We start from the raw sequence: 16,071 nt of genomic DNA on the forward strand, positions 1-16,071 counted from the left end.
GCAAGGCCGCAGGCTGCCTCTCGGGTCTCGACTCTCAGCCTCGGCCCTCATTGCGTCTCGAGCCCCAGGTGGCAGGACCCGCAGGCTGCCCCTCGGCCCTCATTGCCTCTCGAGCCCCAGGTGGCAGAAGTCAGGACCCGCAGGCTGCTTCTCGGCCCTCGGGTCTCAGCGTCAGTGCCTCTCAGGCTCTCGAAACTTCCTGCAGGGCGTAGCCGCCCAGGCTGCCTCACTGCTCAGTCACCAGTGCCTCTCGAGCCTCGCTACTCAGTGCCTCACCTGCAGGCTGCCTCTCAGACAGTCGTGACTCCAGAGTCCACCTGGAGGCTGGCACCGTCCAGGCTCCTGCCTCTTGGGGTTTCAACTTTCCGTGGCCCGCCTCAGACTCCAGAGTCCAAAGCCTCGGCCCTGGACTCTCCAGTGCTGAGTGACCGTGACCCGTCCGGCGTCCAGGCTGCCGCCTCCTGGCCCCTGGGGCCTCGACTCTCCAGAGTCCACGCCTCTTGAGTCCTGGGGCTGCCGCCTCCACGCCTCCTGAGTCCTGGGGCTGCCGCTTCCTGGGGCTGCACCGCTGCAACCTCCAGGCTCCCGCTACGACCTCCTACTACCTAGGCTCCTGGGGCTTACTCCCGCCTCCTCGGGCCTCCAGGCTTCCGCCTCCAGGGGAGGCTGCGACGCTGGCTGCTGCCTCCTGAACTAAAAACTTTGAAGGCTAACTCGTGAAGGTGAGAATCATATTTAACAAATAATGAGTGATTCAAAATAACAAAGAAAGGTGAGAGGTGGTAGTTCTAAGTTTACACGATCAATCATCATTTGATAATACTCCGAAGTCTGATGGAAAGTACTTTGTATGGCCAACAAAGCTCGTAGGAGCACTTGCTTTGTCAACCATAGACACAAACACACACGTCACACACACACACATGTCACACACACACACACACATATATATATAGAGAGAGTGTGTGTGTGTGTATAATAATATATATGTGTGTGTGACATACATGTGCAATGTGCATTGTGTGTATATGCGTGTTAGTGAAAGCTTAAAGGCAAAATATTAGTACTAATTTTTATTTTTATTTTGCTATGTGGTTGTTAATAGGTTAAAAAGCTTTGTGAGACATTGTAGTTTGAAGATAGAGGTTGGCTATTGGAGGAGCTTAGATTTTCAAAGGGAACGAATGCCTAACAAAAGGTATAAAATTTCAACGATTATAAAAAACACGGTAAGATCGCAACCACTCTTTTTAACTTTGAGAATGGCACCTAAATTGAAAGATAAGAGACAAGGAAACCTTCTTGCATGGGTTGGGATTGAAAACATAGCCAAGCATCCTTCTAAAAAGTTAAAAGAAAATACGGATGATATTGGGGGCTCAACTTCAATTAATGTGTTATCTTCAAATGAATCATTCGATAACATGTCACTTGAAGAAAGGGCTGAATTTGAAAGGAAAAAAGAAGGACGCTTACTTTTTCAAGAGGATTGGCTAGACCAATTTAAATGGCTTGTTTATGATAGAGATGAAGTAAAAATGTTTTGTAAATTTTGTTTGAAATATCCTCATCCCCATAGTGCATATTCAAAAGGGGGATCTATAAATTTTAAAATTAGCAACTTGAAATCCCATGTTCGCACATCATGTCATAAGTTTGCTATGCAAGCTATTTTACTCGAAGGAAAAGACTCAATTGAAAAGAGTGTTAAAAAAATAAGAGAAGTAAAAGATGAGGCATTACTTTCATTATTTAGAACGGCATATTTGATTGCAAAGCAAAATTTGCCATTTTTTGTGTTTCCTGACATGATAAGCTTATTGCAAGATTGCCATGCACCATACACTACTAGTCTTTATAATGATGATAAGGCATGTGCTGAAATGATTTTTTGCATGGCATCGTCTCTTATGAAAAGTACAATAGAAAAGGTTTCAACTAGTCCATGGTTTGGTGTTTTAATTGATGAGTCAAATGATATCTCCTCACATGGACATATGGTTATTTATTTATCATATCTCGAGGCTGATTGTGTTCCTAAAACAAGCTTTTATGGTATCATACGTGTGCATGATGGCACTGCAAGGTCTTTGTTTGAGGCTATTATTAAAGAGCTAAAGAAATGTAAGCTAGATTTATCTAGATTTGTTGCATTTGGGTTTGATGGATGTTCCACAATGGTAGGAAAGGAGAATGGTGTCCAGGCCTTATTGAAAAAACACGTTAATCCATTTTTAACATCAATTCATTGTGTTGCCCATCGTAGTGCCCTTGCAATATCTAGTGTAGCAAAAGAGATGCCTTATTGCAAAAAACTAGAAAAACTTATTAATGCTATAGCTTCGCATTTTAATGTTAGCACGAAGAGATTAGAAGGGTTGCAAGCTATGCAACAAGATTTGGCATGTCCCATTCTTCGACTTGAGCATACTTTTGATGTGAGATGGTTAAGTAGATATAGAGCTATTAGTAGAGTGTGTAAGTCTTTAGATGCAATACTTGATATCACTAAAAGAGAGGCATTGCATATTTATGAAGAATTGGTTGAGTTTGAGTGTGTTTATTGCTTACATTTCTTAGCTGAAATTTTGAGAGGTTTAACAACACTAAGCCAAATGTTTCAAAAAGACTTTGTAGATGTCACCACTATAGATAGTCTTGTAAAGAACGAAATTGTATCCATAACACAATATTACATTGATTGTCCTCCTGTTGATGTGAATGCATTAACTATTGGAGTATATGGATATGATATCCTTCCAGACTATGGGCCTGAAAAAGGATATTTATATACATTAAGAGGTGCTTTGCATGGGAAGAAATTTTATGAGCATGATTTAAAACGTAAAATTAATGGAGAAGACTTTAACAGGGCCTTAGAATTTCAAGTTGCTTTTGCCAATTCAGTGGTAAGTAACTTGAATTCTCGATTTCAAGATAATTCTATACTTAATTGTTTAAAAATACTTGTGCCTGCACAACATCCAATACATGAGAAGGCCTTAAAAAACTATGGAACCCAAGAGATAGATCAATTAACTTCATATTATGGTTTTCCTAAAAAGCTAAATATAGAAGAATTCCCTGCAATGATAGAAGTTGACGAGTTTAAGAAAGAATTTAGAAATTTTAAGCATCAAGCTTCTAGAGATTGGATACGATTCACATTGTTAGAAATAACTTCAACACTTGCTTGCAATAGTATGTGGAGGGATGCTTATCCGAATATTCTTACTCTTTGTCAAGTAGCTCTTGTCCATTGTTCGAGCATTGCTATTTGTGAGAGAGGTTTTAGTGCTCGAACTGTGATAAAGAGTAAGCTTCGTAATCGTTTGGAGATTAAGAGTTTAGATGCATTAATGAAAATCTTTATTGAAGGGCCTTCTAAGTTCACTGATATAGAGTTCATTGAGAGTATGGACTTATGGGCTGAAAAAACACATCGCCATTTATACACAGCACAAGGAATTTGTTCATTGATTTTGCAATAAATTTGCATATTCATAAGAGCAATTGATTTTTTATGGCCTATGGTGATTTTGAAGTCACTATGCATTATTTGCACTTTTGTTGTTTTGATTCTTTTGACTCTTAATCATTTTCCTATGTTAAACTTATTTTTCCCTTGCTGGCTTCTATCTTTTGAATAAAAATCTTCCAATTTGTTTTTAGATCATGCTTGCTTTTATAAAATGTACTTGAACTTTTTTGTTTATAATGTTGGTTGTATTTCATTATGTTCTCTTTTATGTTAGTTTTTGTTTTCTTTTTGTATCATGATTGCTTTTCATAAAATGTGTTTTGACTTTTTCTAAACTTTTTTATTTTTTGTTTTGCTTAAGTTTTTTTTTTCTTTTTGTATCATGATTGCTTTTAATAAAATGTGTTTTGACTTTTTCTAAACTTTTTTATTTTTTGTTTTGCTTATATTTTATTATGTTATCTTTTATGCTAGTTTTTTTTTCTTTTTGTTTATTCTATGCTTTTAATAGTTAACTTCTTTTCTTTTTGGGTTTCTATTTTTTTTTAACGTTCTCTTTGTCTTTGTGCCTATAATGTGTATACTTCTCTGAGGCCATATGGCATAGACCCACTAAGAGACATAGAAACAACTTGCATACATTTGTTTTTATCTATTTAAATTTTAGATATGTAATGTAGATCAAGTTACTAATGATAATAAGGGTTTTGATTTCTAAGGTATAAGAGAAGTAATTGAACAAATTCCAAGGAAAAGTTTGAGATAAAAACCCTTTCAAATAATAGAAAAAAAAGATTATCCTTTCATTAAAGATTTAAAAAGGAATTTGACCGATTCAATTTTTAGAATCAAGGGAATTGGGCCGATTCGATTTAGAATGTAAAGGTTTTGTAAGGTTCAAATTTTATGAAACCGCCTTAGGTTAAGAGAAGAAGGATCTATGTTAGGCTCACAATTTTTTTTTTCCCGAACACTGCTAGATTCAAGTATAGCTCATCCTTCTCAGTGTATACTGTGAACTCAATGAATGCAGGCCAATGCACGACAAATCTGGTAAGTGTAAAGCTTGACATAAATAAGAGGCATCCGTTGATTAGCTTGGCTATAATGTTTTGGTATTCTGTACACAGTCTCCGGAACAAACTCCAGCATTAGATTCAGGTATAGCTCATCCTTCTCAGTGTTTGAATAAAAATAATGCTTGAGGGCAACCAATGCGGGTGATCGAGCATTTGCATGATTTGCAGTTCATCTTCTTTATAGTCATGGATTACATCAGTAATCTGACTGCCTATGGGTACGAAGTATCAAATATGGCTGTTGTCCAAGTGGGGAGATGCCCGCCTCCAGTTTATGCAAAAAGGCCTGCATGTGGGACCTTTGCTGCAAGGATTCAGCCTCTGCTTACTTCCTTGCAGTCGATGGGCTCCAAGACCTCATGGGTTCCCTCTCCCTCTCACACCAGGATTCGACCGTGCAGAGAGCCTCCTCCAGCTGGCCATGTCACGGCTCGAAGAGGAATTCCAACACCTCCTCATTTCATTCAGCCGCATGATAGACCTAGAATGGATTTCTCGGAGGTTGCCACTGCCCGACTGCCATGGCAGAAATAGGACAGGTCCTCTCCATCTGCGTCTGCTACGGCTTTCTCCTCCTTCTGGCTTCTCCTGAACAAGATTCAAGCCAGACACTGAGCATTGACGTCAGCACCCTCCTACAAACCAAGGTCGCTCTCGGCCACTCGGAGCGGATCTGGCAGGCAGGGGAGGCAAGCCCCAGGGCTGCCCTCGTAAAGCTCCCCTACTTCTGAAGCTGCCCTTCTTTCCAAGCTTGGGATTTGTCCCTTCTCGTATGGTCTAGTTGTACAGTCAGTTTATGAGAATGGTTTTGTTTTTGACCCCGCTGCTCTAGATCTTACGGAGGATGATTTCGTGGAGAACCTGACGAGCAGAGACTGATCTTTGCTAGCAAACAGCTTGAGGATGGTCGCACCCTGGCATACTACAATATCCAGAAACAGGACAGGTCCTCTCCATCTGCGTTTGCTACGGCTTTCTCCTCCTTCTGGCTTCTCCTGAACAAGCTTCAAGCTAGACACTGAGCATTGACGTTAGCACCCTCCTGCAAACCAAGGCCGCTCTCGGTCACTCTGATGGTGCCGTCCTATCTAGTTGGGATGGCAATAGCTCCCTCTGCAGATGGAGAAACATTCAACGGCCACCTCCAACTCCTGCTCCTCCAAACCCTCTGCCATGCCCTCGCAGCTTGTTGTGCACCAGTTCAGGGCCCGCCATAACCCATTGCAGGGTTAGTGGAGTGCTCCATTACTGGAATTTTCATCACATTTGAGCTCTGCAAATTTGAGATGCCACTTCTTCCACCCATGGCCATCAGAAAGGGAAGAAGAGCCTTTGCTGAGACTGTCCAGGTCACCTTTTCTTTGACCTCGCGTCCTGCCTCATAGCCACGATTCATTCATCACAAGTAGGAAGCGTTCCGATTTTATCGTTTCTTGTCAATTATCTGCAACCACATCATCAACCCGGGGCATTGGACAAAGGACATGCGGGAGGATGCACTGGAGCCTGCAGACTTGAACAACCGCACCCTCTTGCAGGACCCCGCCGTTGCAGCTTATAGCATCAGCTTGGCAACTGCAGGGCTTAATGGTAGCATTCCGCCTACGCTCGGCAAGCTTTCTTCCTTACAGAAGCTGGATCTTAGCTCCAACAAACTTGTGGGAACCCTCCATGTGGATCTTGGCATGCAACAGCCCATCTTTGGAGGTCGTGTATTTGCGCATCAACACTATCACAGGTCCCATACCTTCTTCTATTTGGAACCTCTGTGGGCAGGTAGTGGAGCTTCATCTGGATCACAATGCTCTCTCTAGGAGCTTTCCCTCTCTAGCCACTACGAATACAGAATGCTCTTTCTTGTAGAGCTTGATGTAGACAGCAACCAGCTCTCAGGTTCCATATCTTTCTGGGGGACTTCAAGAACTTGAGTGAGATTCTCCAGTGGTATGAGTGTGGGGGCAAGCTCATTTACAAGCAATCCTAGCTCTGTGGACCTCCATTATCCACAGCATGGAGTGGCAGCAGAGAAATGGTCAGTTTCGTGGTTTACTTCTAAATACGTCCAAAGCTTCTATGCAAACTCGAAGAAAGCTGCCATCTCTGTACCCCCTGATTCCTGTGGCTTTTCAATGATGTACTTGTCCTGATGTACCTGTCTTGATGTACCTGTGTACTTGAGTAACTAGGGTTCTTGAACTAAAAAGAAACTAAAACCAAAGGGAGGAGAGAGAAAGGAGGATCAAAGACCAGGCTCTGATACCACTTGTCATGAAGGAGACCTAGGAGAGAGAAGGAGAGAAGGGAGAGACTGTAGAGAGGAGAGAGAAGGAGAGAGAAAGAGGGTGATGAGGAGAGAGAAAGACTAGGAGTAGAGAGAGAAAGACAAGAAGAGGAGAGAGAAATGGCTGGCAGCCATGGAAGGACAGGGAAGAAGGTGAAGAAGGTGAAAGGACAGATGTATATTCATCAAATGGTACCCTAACCAGGTCCTTGTACACCTTAAATACCCCATCCCTGTAACCGGGTATTTGCATGTGCTATTCCCGTGTTAACCCCGTGTAAGACCCTCTAATCCCATTCTTTACAGTTAGATTAGTGATATGGTGTTTTTCAATATTGGATACATTAAGGTTTATGAAATAAGAAAAAAGAAAGAAAAAATAAGTTTCTATAAGAACCACAAAGCAAGGAAAGAAAAGAAAAGAGATTTTGAATATCTTAAGGAAAAGGGAGAGTAACAAAAGGAAGAGAGTGCATTAAAAGAAGAGAAAAGGGGGGGGGGGAAGGAGCTCATTTGAGCTGGTGAGAGATTGAGAGAGAGAGAGAGAGAGTAGCAAGTTAGGAGAGAGCAGTAGGTCAAGAGAGCAATAGCAGAGCAAAATCTATTATATCATCACTCTTGGTGACTCCATGTATGCTCTTAACCTTCCTTGTGCTAATTGAGGAATAAGGATAGGATCATAGCTAGATGTATATGTGATTTAGTGCATCATTCTTCATGGATTTGTATTATTTGATTTATTTTTTTCAACGCTTGGATGGTGCCCTAGGCCTCGGACAACTGAGTCCTAGTTGTGTTTAGATAGTCGAGTCAAAACTCTCCACTCTAACACACCTTCTTGGTCTCAGTCACTCCCCACTCTAGATGGTCGAGTCAGTCCTCCACTTGCACACCTAAAAGTCCACTCAAATATCCCCCATCCTTGGACGATTGAATTGTCCACTTAGACACACCTTTTTAGACTTGGATGGGCATCCCTATTTGAGTCGGATCTAACCATTTGGACATGCCAAATCCGCTACTCATAGACGATTCTGGACCTCGAATAGACAAAGACCTATAACTCGGATATCCAAATTGGAAGACTACTTAACCCAAAAAACATTTTAGGGGCCATCTAGACCTCCTAAAGGCTATGAGCGATTATGAGGTGACCCTAGCTAGATCCCCGACCTAGAAGTTTGACCATAGAGTTGGCCAACACTGGAATTTACCTTGACAAGCCCAAGAATTGACCAAATCACTTGGTCCCTTACAATTTACTTCCCGATAGAGACACTATTTGACTACTTGGGGGGACCACTCATCACATGAGGACCCCATAGAGGATCAAAATTGACTACCAAGTGTGATCACAACTTACATAAAAGGACTGGAACCGTGCAGAACTGACTCCCATGGTGTGTGTGTGAATGATTTCATTGATAGTTGCACATCGCATTGTAGGCCCTTAGGTGTATGAGAAAAGTTGAAAGCCTAGTTGTACACAACTTACATTGCATTATACCATCCAAGTGTGTGAGTAAGCATAAACCTAAGAAGTGATCCCATTAAAAATGAACACTCTGAAGGGGAATTAAGCCAAGAGACAAACCCACTAGTAGGACTTGCGAAATCCACGGGACCACAAAAATAACCCAGGAAACCCAACACTAATAAGTGAACAACCTCAAACCACATGATAACCAAAGGAAGAAATGAATAAACCACAATTAGAGACATGTCCTTAGCTGAACTAATCACCCTCATTAACACTTTAGTGATTCAAGAGACCACCAACATGGCAGGTGTTAGTACGAACACAGACAACCAAGACCTTGACCTAAGGGATTTTTAAATATTGAGATACAACAACTTATATCATGATACGACCATAAAATGAAATAGCATATCATGGGCGATCCACAAATAAAATCAAAGCCAATCTCAAGGAGGAGAGGCGGCTAGGAAGATTTTCCCTGCAATGCTTAGCCAACTATAACTAGGAGCAACATGCTTAGAGGCTATGCCAGGAGATAGAGCTAAATGAGATCTAACAAGTCCTAGCCATCACAATAAAAAATAGAGCAGAAGAAAATGTTGACAGGAAGAGAGCATTAGAAGAAGTAGATCTTACACTGAGCAAGCTTCTTAGAAGCGAATGTTAGATAACACTGTCGCAAAGCAAAATGAAGTAGCCCTAGCAACTTCATTGCTAGCTAGATTTGGACTCACCCCAAACACTAAAATGCTAGACCAAGATACCTATAAATGCAAAGCAATAAGTGAAGTATCAAGCAGCTAGCAATCCTTGTAGCGTTGTTGAGTAGTTTGAGAAGGTGTGTGAGGCAAACAGCCTCATGGACCTTGCTTAGTGTGCACAAGCTTTTGGACTCTACCTAGGAGACAAGGGACGAACTTGGTTTATTGGCCTAGACAATGCTGAGCAAAAAAACTTTAATAACTTAAAGGATCTTTTAATTAAGAGATTTTCTAAATTTGGATACTTAGATAACCTCATTGTTAGCTTGATGAATGTTAGCCAAAAAAACAAGTTGGAAATCTGAGACTATGTCACTCATGTGAAAAGTCTCTATAAGAGGATTCAAGTGATGGAGTGACCTAATGAGAGACCAGTCTCCACCGTGTTTACTTGGGGAAGTTACTATATGCATATCCTCTATATCATGTTCGTTCAATGCCTATTTAGAAATATCCTTAATATATTTGAATTTTTCCTAAATAAAACATAACCCTTTTCTATTCAATCTATAAATAACCCCTTTATATTACACCCTCTCTATGTAAAAAATGTATAAATAATACCTTCTTTTGAACCCATGTGATACACACATATATTCATGAGTAGCTTACGTGAGCATGTTTATCAATGGAATATGAAACAAATAACTCTATAAGGCCTTAGCTAGTAACTCGAACCTGCAAAGGGACATGTTAGCGAGGGTCTTTAAAGAGGCAATATGTGTGGATGACATGTTGAGAGAGAGAAGCTCAAGAGTCACACCACAAGAGAATATCACGTCTAAGAATACCAGAAAAACCACAACCCTTAGTGTGATCGATCAAGCCATGGCATGTAAGATAAGGGAAAAAACATTAAGCAAAATCAAGAGATAGATGACTCAAAATTAGAGTTGGCCAATCTACAAGAGATGTTGAGAACGCCAGTGTGACCTCACATACAATGTGTGCATTGTGGTGGGAACCATCTTCCAACAGAATGTCCCAACCCTAGATCATGGCCTTGTGCTAACTGCAATAGATTTGGACATGATGTGATACACTATTGCTTTCCAAGAAGGCTCCCATACCCACAGCCCTATACTTAGCTCTACTATCCATGGAATAGACATCCCAACTTAGGAAGAGGAGCTCCATTAGCTCTATGAGTTCCCAATGACTCGAAGCCAGCTACCCCTAGGATTGACATTAAGCCCATAAAAATTCCAAGGCCATCTACACCCATAGTGACCCATCCACTGAGCAATGTGCCGATATACTTTGTAGAGTAGCCACTAGAGGACAAAATGTATGTGAACCCTTGTATCTCCTATGATGAGGAGGGTAATCCTATATTGATGGACTCTAGGCTGGTGGACTCTAGGCAAGTGCTTATGGCTTTAGGTAGAGAAGAGGTAGAAGTCTAGGAGGGGGCCCAAACAAAGAGCCACTAGCATGTTGAAATTGGTGACATATCAGGCACATTAGTAAGTCTCCCCTATGCACTTGAGATAAAGAGGCACATTAGCACCCCATGTAGTGCCACACAAGCATAATCTAAATGCCATGGATAGACGAACTAGCTAAGAGCATTGGTAGAAAGTTCTTGAGTTAGAGAAAAAGGAAAAGGTTGCCAAGTTGCTGACGACACTTATATCAACTCCTATAACCTCACCATTCTGAGAATTGCTTAGGGAAAACCCCATGCTATGGCAAATGTTGAAGTAGTGGGTAGAAAGACCCAATAGAGATGGAGCAAGTGACTTATCGAACCATGATGCAGAGATGCATATACCAAGCTTAACCTCAACCCATTATCCAAATCCTACAAGTGAATGCCTTTTGGGAGGACACACGAATGCACACAGTATTATCTATTGTTGCATTAGGTGATGCCACACAGAAAGGAATTGTGGACATAGGAGTAGAAGTTGGTGTGCTTAGCCATATAGTTCTATAAGCTTGGGAAAACCCACTAGTGGAAACTCCATGATTTAATGTTACACTAATGAATGGAATGAAAGTGAGACCATTCAAAGTGCTACACAATTGGCCTCTAAAGATAGTAATAATCTAATTATTGGTTAACTTCATAGTAATGAAGGGAGTGGACTACAATATTCTGTTCAGTAGGCCATGGATGAGAAATGATTGAGTGATAGAAGATTGGGGTAATGGCATGGTATTCTTGGGTAATAGAAGAGAAGTTGTTTGAGTAGAGATGGATACTTGGAAAACCTCACAAGTTACCTTGATGCTATATCTACAATACTAAAGCGTGACTCATAGAGAAATCATGAACATAAACCCTTAACTAAACATATTTCTTGCCCTGAGGATGAGCATGATTGGATGCATTTATTGGCAACCATCGACTTGCTATTCTCAGATGATGAGGATGACTATAGGCAAGCTATAGAAACAACTAGTAAGTGAAATAGAGTCATGGCTTTTGAGTTATCCAAGAATGATGCTACATCATCAATACCACTTTGCATAATGGTTAGGAGTTCCATAAGTCGACCAATGCCTATCACCTACCATATGTCAACTAATAAACTTGAACTCCATAGAATTCTTGAGTATCTGATGAGAGAGCTAGTTAGTAACCCAGCTGTAAACTGTAAACCTCTTAAGGATCTCGTAGAAAATCCAAAGTGGCAATGGACTAAGGTGCATGACTCAAACATTTTGAACAACTAGGCTCGCATTGTAGATGAGAAAATTCCTACAAATGGGAGCCCTGGGAAAGATGAATAGTCTGAGTATGAGGATTCAAATGATGGGTATAAAGACTACACTTCTAATGGTGAGGAAATACTACAAGGGAATGAGCAAATAGAGACGGCCATTTATGATGAAAAATAGCGATGTCGCTATTTGCATCGCTAGCAACATCACATTTTGTGACATTAGCGATGCTAATAGTGATATCATTCTGAGAAAAAAAAAGCACCGAAGACTCGAGCACAACATTTTCCGTAAATAGTTTCAAGAGAGAGAGAAAGAGAGAGCGAGAGAGATTGTGGCTTTGGGAGAAAGAGGGAGAGAAAGAGGGAAAGAGAGAGGAGAGCTTCTCACCACCACTGCCACCACCACCGCTGTTGTACGTAAAGAAGAGGGAGAAGTGCATGAGGGACAAAGAAGGGATGTCGTGTGAACAGGAGACGAAGAATCCATCCTCGGGCCTTTGTGGTAGGTATATTGCCTCTTCTTGCTTTGTTCTTGTGTTTTGAGTCTTTTCTTTTGTTTGTTTTTCTTTGTAATGAGATGCATTGAGAGAGAAAGAGACAAAAAGAGAGAGGGAGAAGAAGGAAGGAAAAACAAGAGAGAATGAGAGAGAGAAAATAGAGGAAAGATAACAAAGAAAGAGAGAAAGAGAGAAAGAAAGGGAGGGAGAGAAGAGAATGAGTGAGAGAAATAACAAGGGGGTGGAGAGAAACAAAGAGAGAGGCAACAAAGAAAGAGAAAGAGTGAAAGAAAGAGAGGAGGGAGAGAAGAAAAAACAGAGAGTGAAGAGAGAGATGGATAAAACGGTGAAGTAAAGAGAGTGAAAAAAAAGAGAGAGCTAGAAAGAGAAGGGGACAAAAGTGGACAAAAAGAGGGAGAAAAAGAGAGATAGAGAAAAAAACAAATAGAGAGTGAGAGAAGGAGAGAGAAAAATGAAAACAATGAGAGAATTAGAGAGAATGGAATGATAGAAAAATAAAGGCAGAGGGGAGAGCAGGAAGAGGGGTGGGGAGAGAGGGTCTTTCAATGTCTTGTTTTATGAGTTTTTTATTTTATATCTTTGATTTTGATTGTAAGATGTGTTGAGTGCGAATGGAGAGAAAATGAGAGAAAGACATAGAGAAAAGAAGGGAGGGAAAGGAAAAGAGAGAAGTTCAAGTGAAAGTGGGGAGAGAAAGAAACATTTATAGAGAGAGAGGGGAGAGAGAAACAAAAAAGATTGAGGGGAGGAAAATAAAAAAAGAGAAAGAGACAAAGAATGTGAAAGATGGGAAGAGAAATAAATAAGGAGCATGGGAGGCAAATTAAAAAAGGGAAGAGACAGAGAATGTGAAAGATGGGAAGAGAAATAAATAAGGAGCATGGGAGGCAAATTAAAAAAGGGAAGAGAGAGAGAGAAAGAGGGATGGGGAGAGAAATAAAAAGGGACATAGATAAAGACATAGAGACATGGAGAGAAAAGGAAGGAAGAAAGAGAGATGGAGGGAGGCAAAAAAAATAAAGGAAAAGGGAGAGAAAGAGGAGTAGAGATTAAAACAAAGGAAGAACATAAATGAGGGAAACAAAAACCTATTGTTTATCATAATGTAGACCAAATCGAGAACAATGATAGTCATGATATCCAAGATCGTGAGGTGTATCTTAATCACCATGTCTCATGTCCTTGCTCTCAATGCAAGCTAGCAATCAGATAAAAACATTGCTTGTCTATAGAACACCTACGACACTTCGGTGAGTTGATCAAGCAATCTCAGACTTTGAGTGAATGGTAAGAAAAGTGTATATCCATCATGTCTTATATTCACAAAGCAATTGAATATCATATACAAAAACATTAGACATGCCCATAAAACTTAGATAGGGAGGTGATGCCTCATCCCAAGGAGGAATGTGCCTATTGCAGCCAATTAGAAGAGTTTGTGGGCATGTGATAAATGAACTGCCTGAGCCAATCCACTAGTTGGAAGGCACGACTTAGTCTACACCCTCAATACCAAAGGAGACAGTCAGCCTTTCAAACCTTCCTCTAATCTTGGGGCCTGAGATGGAAACAATGATCGATGCATTGATGCCCATGGATGCCAAGTCATCTGATCCACTAAGAGGGGAAGTGTCCATACCATTATATGATGGGTACTAAGTATCTTGCCTGAAGACGCTACTTACACTCCTAAGTGTGCAGGAAAAATATAGGTGGAGCAATGCGAGTGTGACCGAGTTGTTGAGGTATATTCTATGTATGCTTCGTTGATCTTTTTGACTCCATTGTGAAAAAAACTTGTTGAATTTGTTCAAGGTGTTTTATGATTTTTTTCACATTGCTAAAGTATCATATATTACTACCTAAAAACACGATGCATGAGTCTTGTGATGATGCATGACTGGTATATGAAAGCTTGGCATGGACTACAATAACATCCATGCATGTGTCAACGATTGTATGCTGTTTTGAGGAGACTAGGGGACTATGGAGACATGTCCAAAGTGTGGTGCTCACGAGTATCAACACGAATTACAAGGGAAAACCATCCCTTAGAAAGTTCTTAGACACTTTTCACTTATACCGCATATACGTCACATGTTTCATACGTCAGACATAGCAAGCTTGACAACGTGGCATGCACAAAATAGATCCATAGATGGATTCCAACGAATATCAGCAGATTCATGCACATGGAGCCACATTGACTCTACCTTTCTATGCTTTGCATGAGAGCCAAGGAATCTTTGGCTCAGTCTTGCTATGGATGGTATGAACCCATTTTTTTTCCACTCAACTTCTTATAGTGTGTGGCCCGTAGTCCTTGTCAACTAGAACATCCCGCCTGCATGGCTTTCTATGAAGAAATGACACCTAATCCTTACCCTGCTCGTTCTTAGGTGCTACAAAGTCAAGAATATGGACATCTATCTTTGTCCATTAGTTGATGAGCTCAAGATTTTGTGGGAGGAGAGGGTCGTTATGGAAGATATGAGAAGGTGTGATGGTCGACAGTTTGCCAATATACGAGCCATTCTCATGTGGACCATACATGACTTTTCAGAATCTAGGGAGTGCTTAAGTAAGTAGGCTTCCATTCTTGTTGGTGATATCAAATATAGCTTATTCAAGTTTGGGTTGACTGAATAGGGATGTTAGGATAGGTCTGGTTACCTTAGGTTATCATGCATGTCCATTGTGTGGGCCACAATTAGACTCTAGAAGGTCATAAACCATGAAGAAGATGGTATATTAAGGACACATGTTTTCTTGCCAAAGGGTCATGAACTGAGGGAGGGTTTTCTTGAATGAACTCTAGCCTGAATAAATGCCCAAAGTTGGTATGAGTTGAATGGTCCACACGGAGTGACATCCAAATAGAATGCAGCAATTCTCGATTTTCTACGAGTTGTGGTATTAGACACACTTACCGATCAACCATTTGTTGGATCCCATGCATATTTTCAAGAATGTAGCCAACTTATTACAAAACCACATCATAAGAAATAAAGACATTGCAAGGGCACGAATGGATTTGAAGGAGATTGGCAAGATGGAGGCGCTTTGGCCACAAGCGACACTCATGGTCACTTACAATTACCTCGTGCTCCTTGGGTCCTATCCACTTAAGAAGACCACATTGTAAAGCAAGTTATCAGATCTATCCACACCCTAATAGATATAATGAATTCCCTCAAATCTGCTTTCTCTAAAGACAACAAACTATCAAGGCTAAAATCCCATGATTGGCATAAGATATATTAGGTTTGTACTGGACTTGATGATAAGTAGCTTACCTTTTTTATTATTTAGTGTCTAGTTGATATTCATAATGCTTATTCATTTGTGGCAGTTTGTACTACTGATCATGATGGTCACGAGATGCCTCACTCAAAAAATATGCAAGGCGATTTACAAGTTATCAAATTTAGTGCAATGGATCTCATAGAAGGAGGTCAAGATGTTCTCTATTGAATTTGCAAGGTGGGGAGTGGTGGAGATGGGTCTGTCTCTTTGAGAAGTACTTGCCCACTAGCATGCTTACGATACAAACTCACCTCTTGGTACATCTTGTAGAGGAAGTGGAGTTTGCGGGACCCATCCATACGCGATGGATGTTATTCTTGGAGCACTTCATGAAAACCCTCAAAGGTTTTGTGTGACAATGAGCTCATCCAGAAGGTAGCATAGCTGGCTGGTGTCAGTGGAGGCATTAGTGCATATTTCACAATGGCTACCAATAGTGGATTCAAATAACAATGTGCTATGGTCGCACTGAAGGATGATGATAGACTGATCA

General features: G+C 40.8%; 1 protein-coding gene across 1 annotated transcript; it reads left to right on the forward strand.

Annotated features, from left to right (window-relative positions):
- Window positions 1–1,262: 1,262 nt before the first annotated feature.
- On the forward strand, window positions 1,263–4,686 carry LOC148042056 (uncharacterized). The gene is made up of 3 exons (XM_087661918.1): window positions 1,263–2,746; window positions 4,468–4,534; window positions 4,612–4,686. The coding sequence occupies exons 1-3, from the start codon at window positions 1,263–1,265 to the stop codon at window positions 4,684–4,686; spliced, it is 1,626 nt and encodes a 541-aa protein (XP_087518044.1).
- The last annotated feature ends 11,385 nt before the right edge of the window (window positions 4,687–16,071 follow it).

Source organism: Lygodium microphyllum, chromosome 1, assembly GCF_053477565.2.
Source record: "Lygodium microphyllum isolate KBCC chromosome 1, Lygodium_microphyllum_v1.1.10, whole genome shotgun sequence".
Taxonomy (NCBI): Eukaryota; Viridiplantae; Streptophyta; class Polypodiopsida; order Schizaeales; family Lygodiaceae; genus Lygodium; species Lygodium microphyllum.

Excerpts from the sequence above, each read along its gene's own strand:
- LOC148042056 (XM_087661918.1), top strand. The coding sequence starts at position 1,263 with ATGGCACCTAAATTGAAAGATAAGAGACAAGGAAACCTTCTTGCATGG. Across the intron at positions 2,747-4,467 it reads TTAACTATTGGAGTATATGG|GTATAGCTCATCCTTCTCAG; the intron begins ATATGATATCCT and ends TGCTAGATTCAA. Across the intron at positions 4,535-4,611 it reads GCCAATGCACGACAAATCTG|TCTCCGGAACAAACTCCAGC; the intron begins GTAAGTGTAAAG and ends TTCTGTACACAG.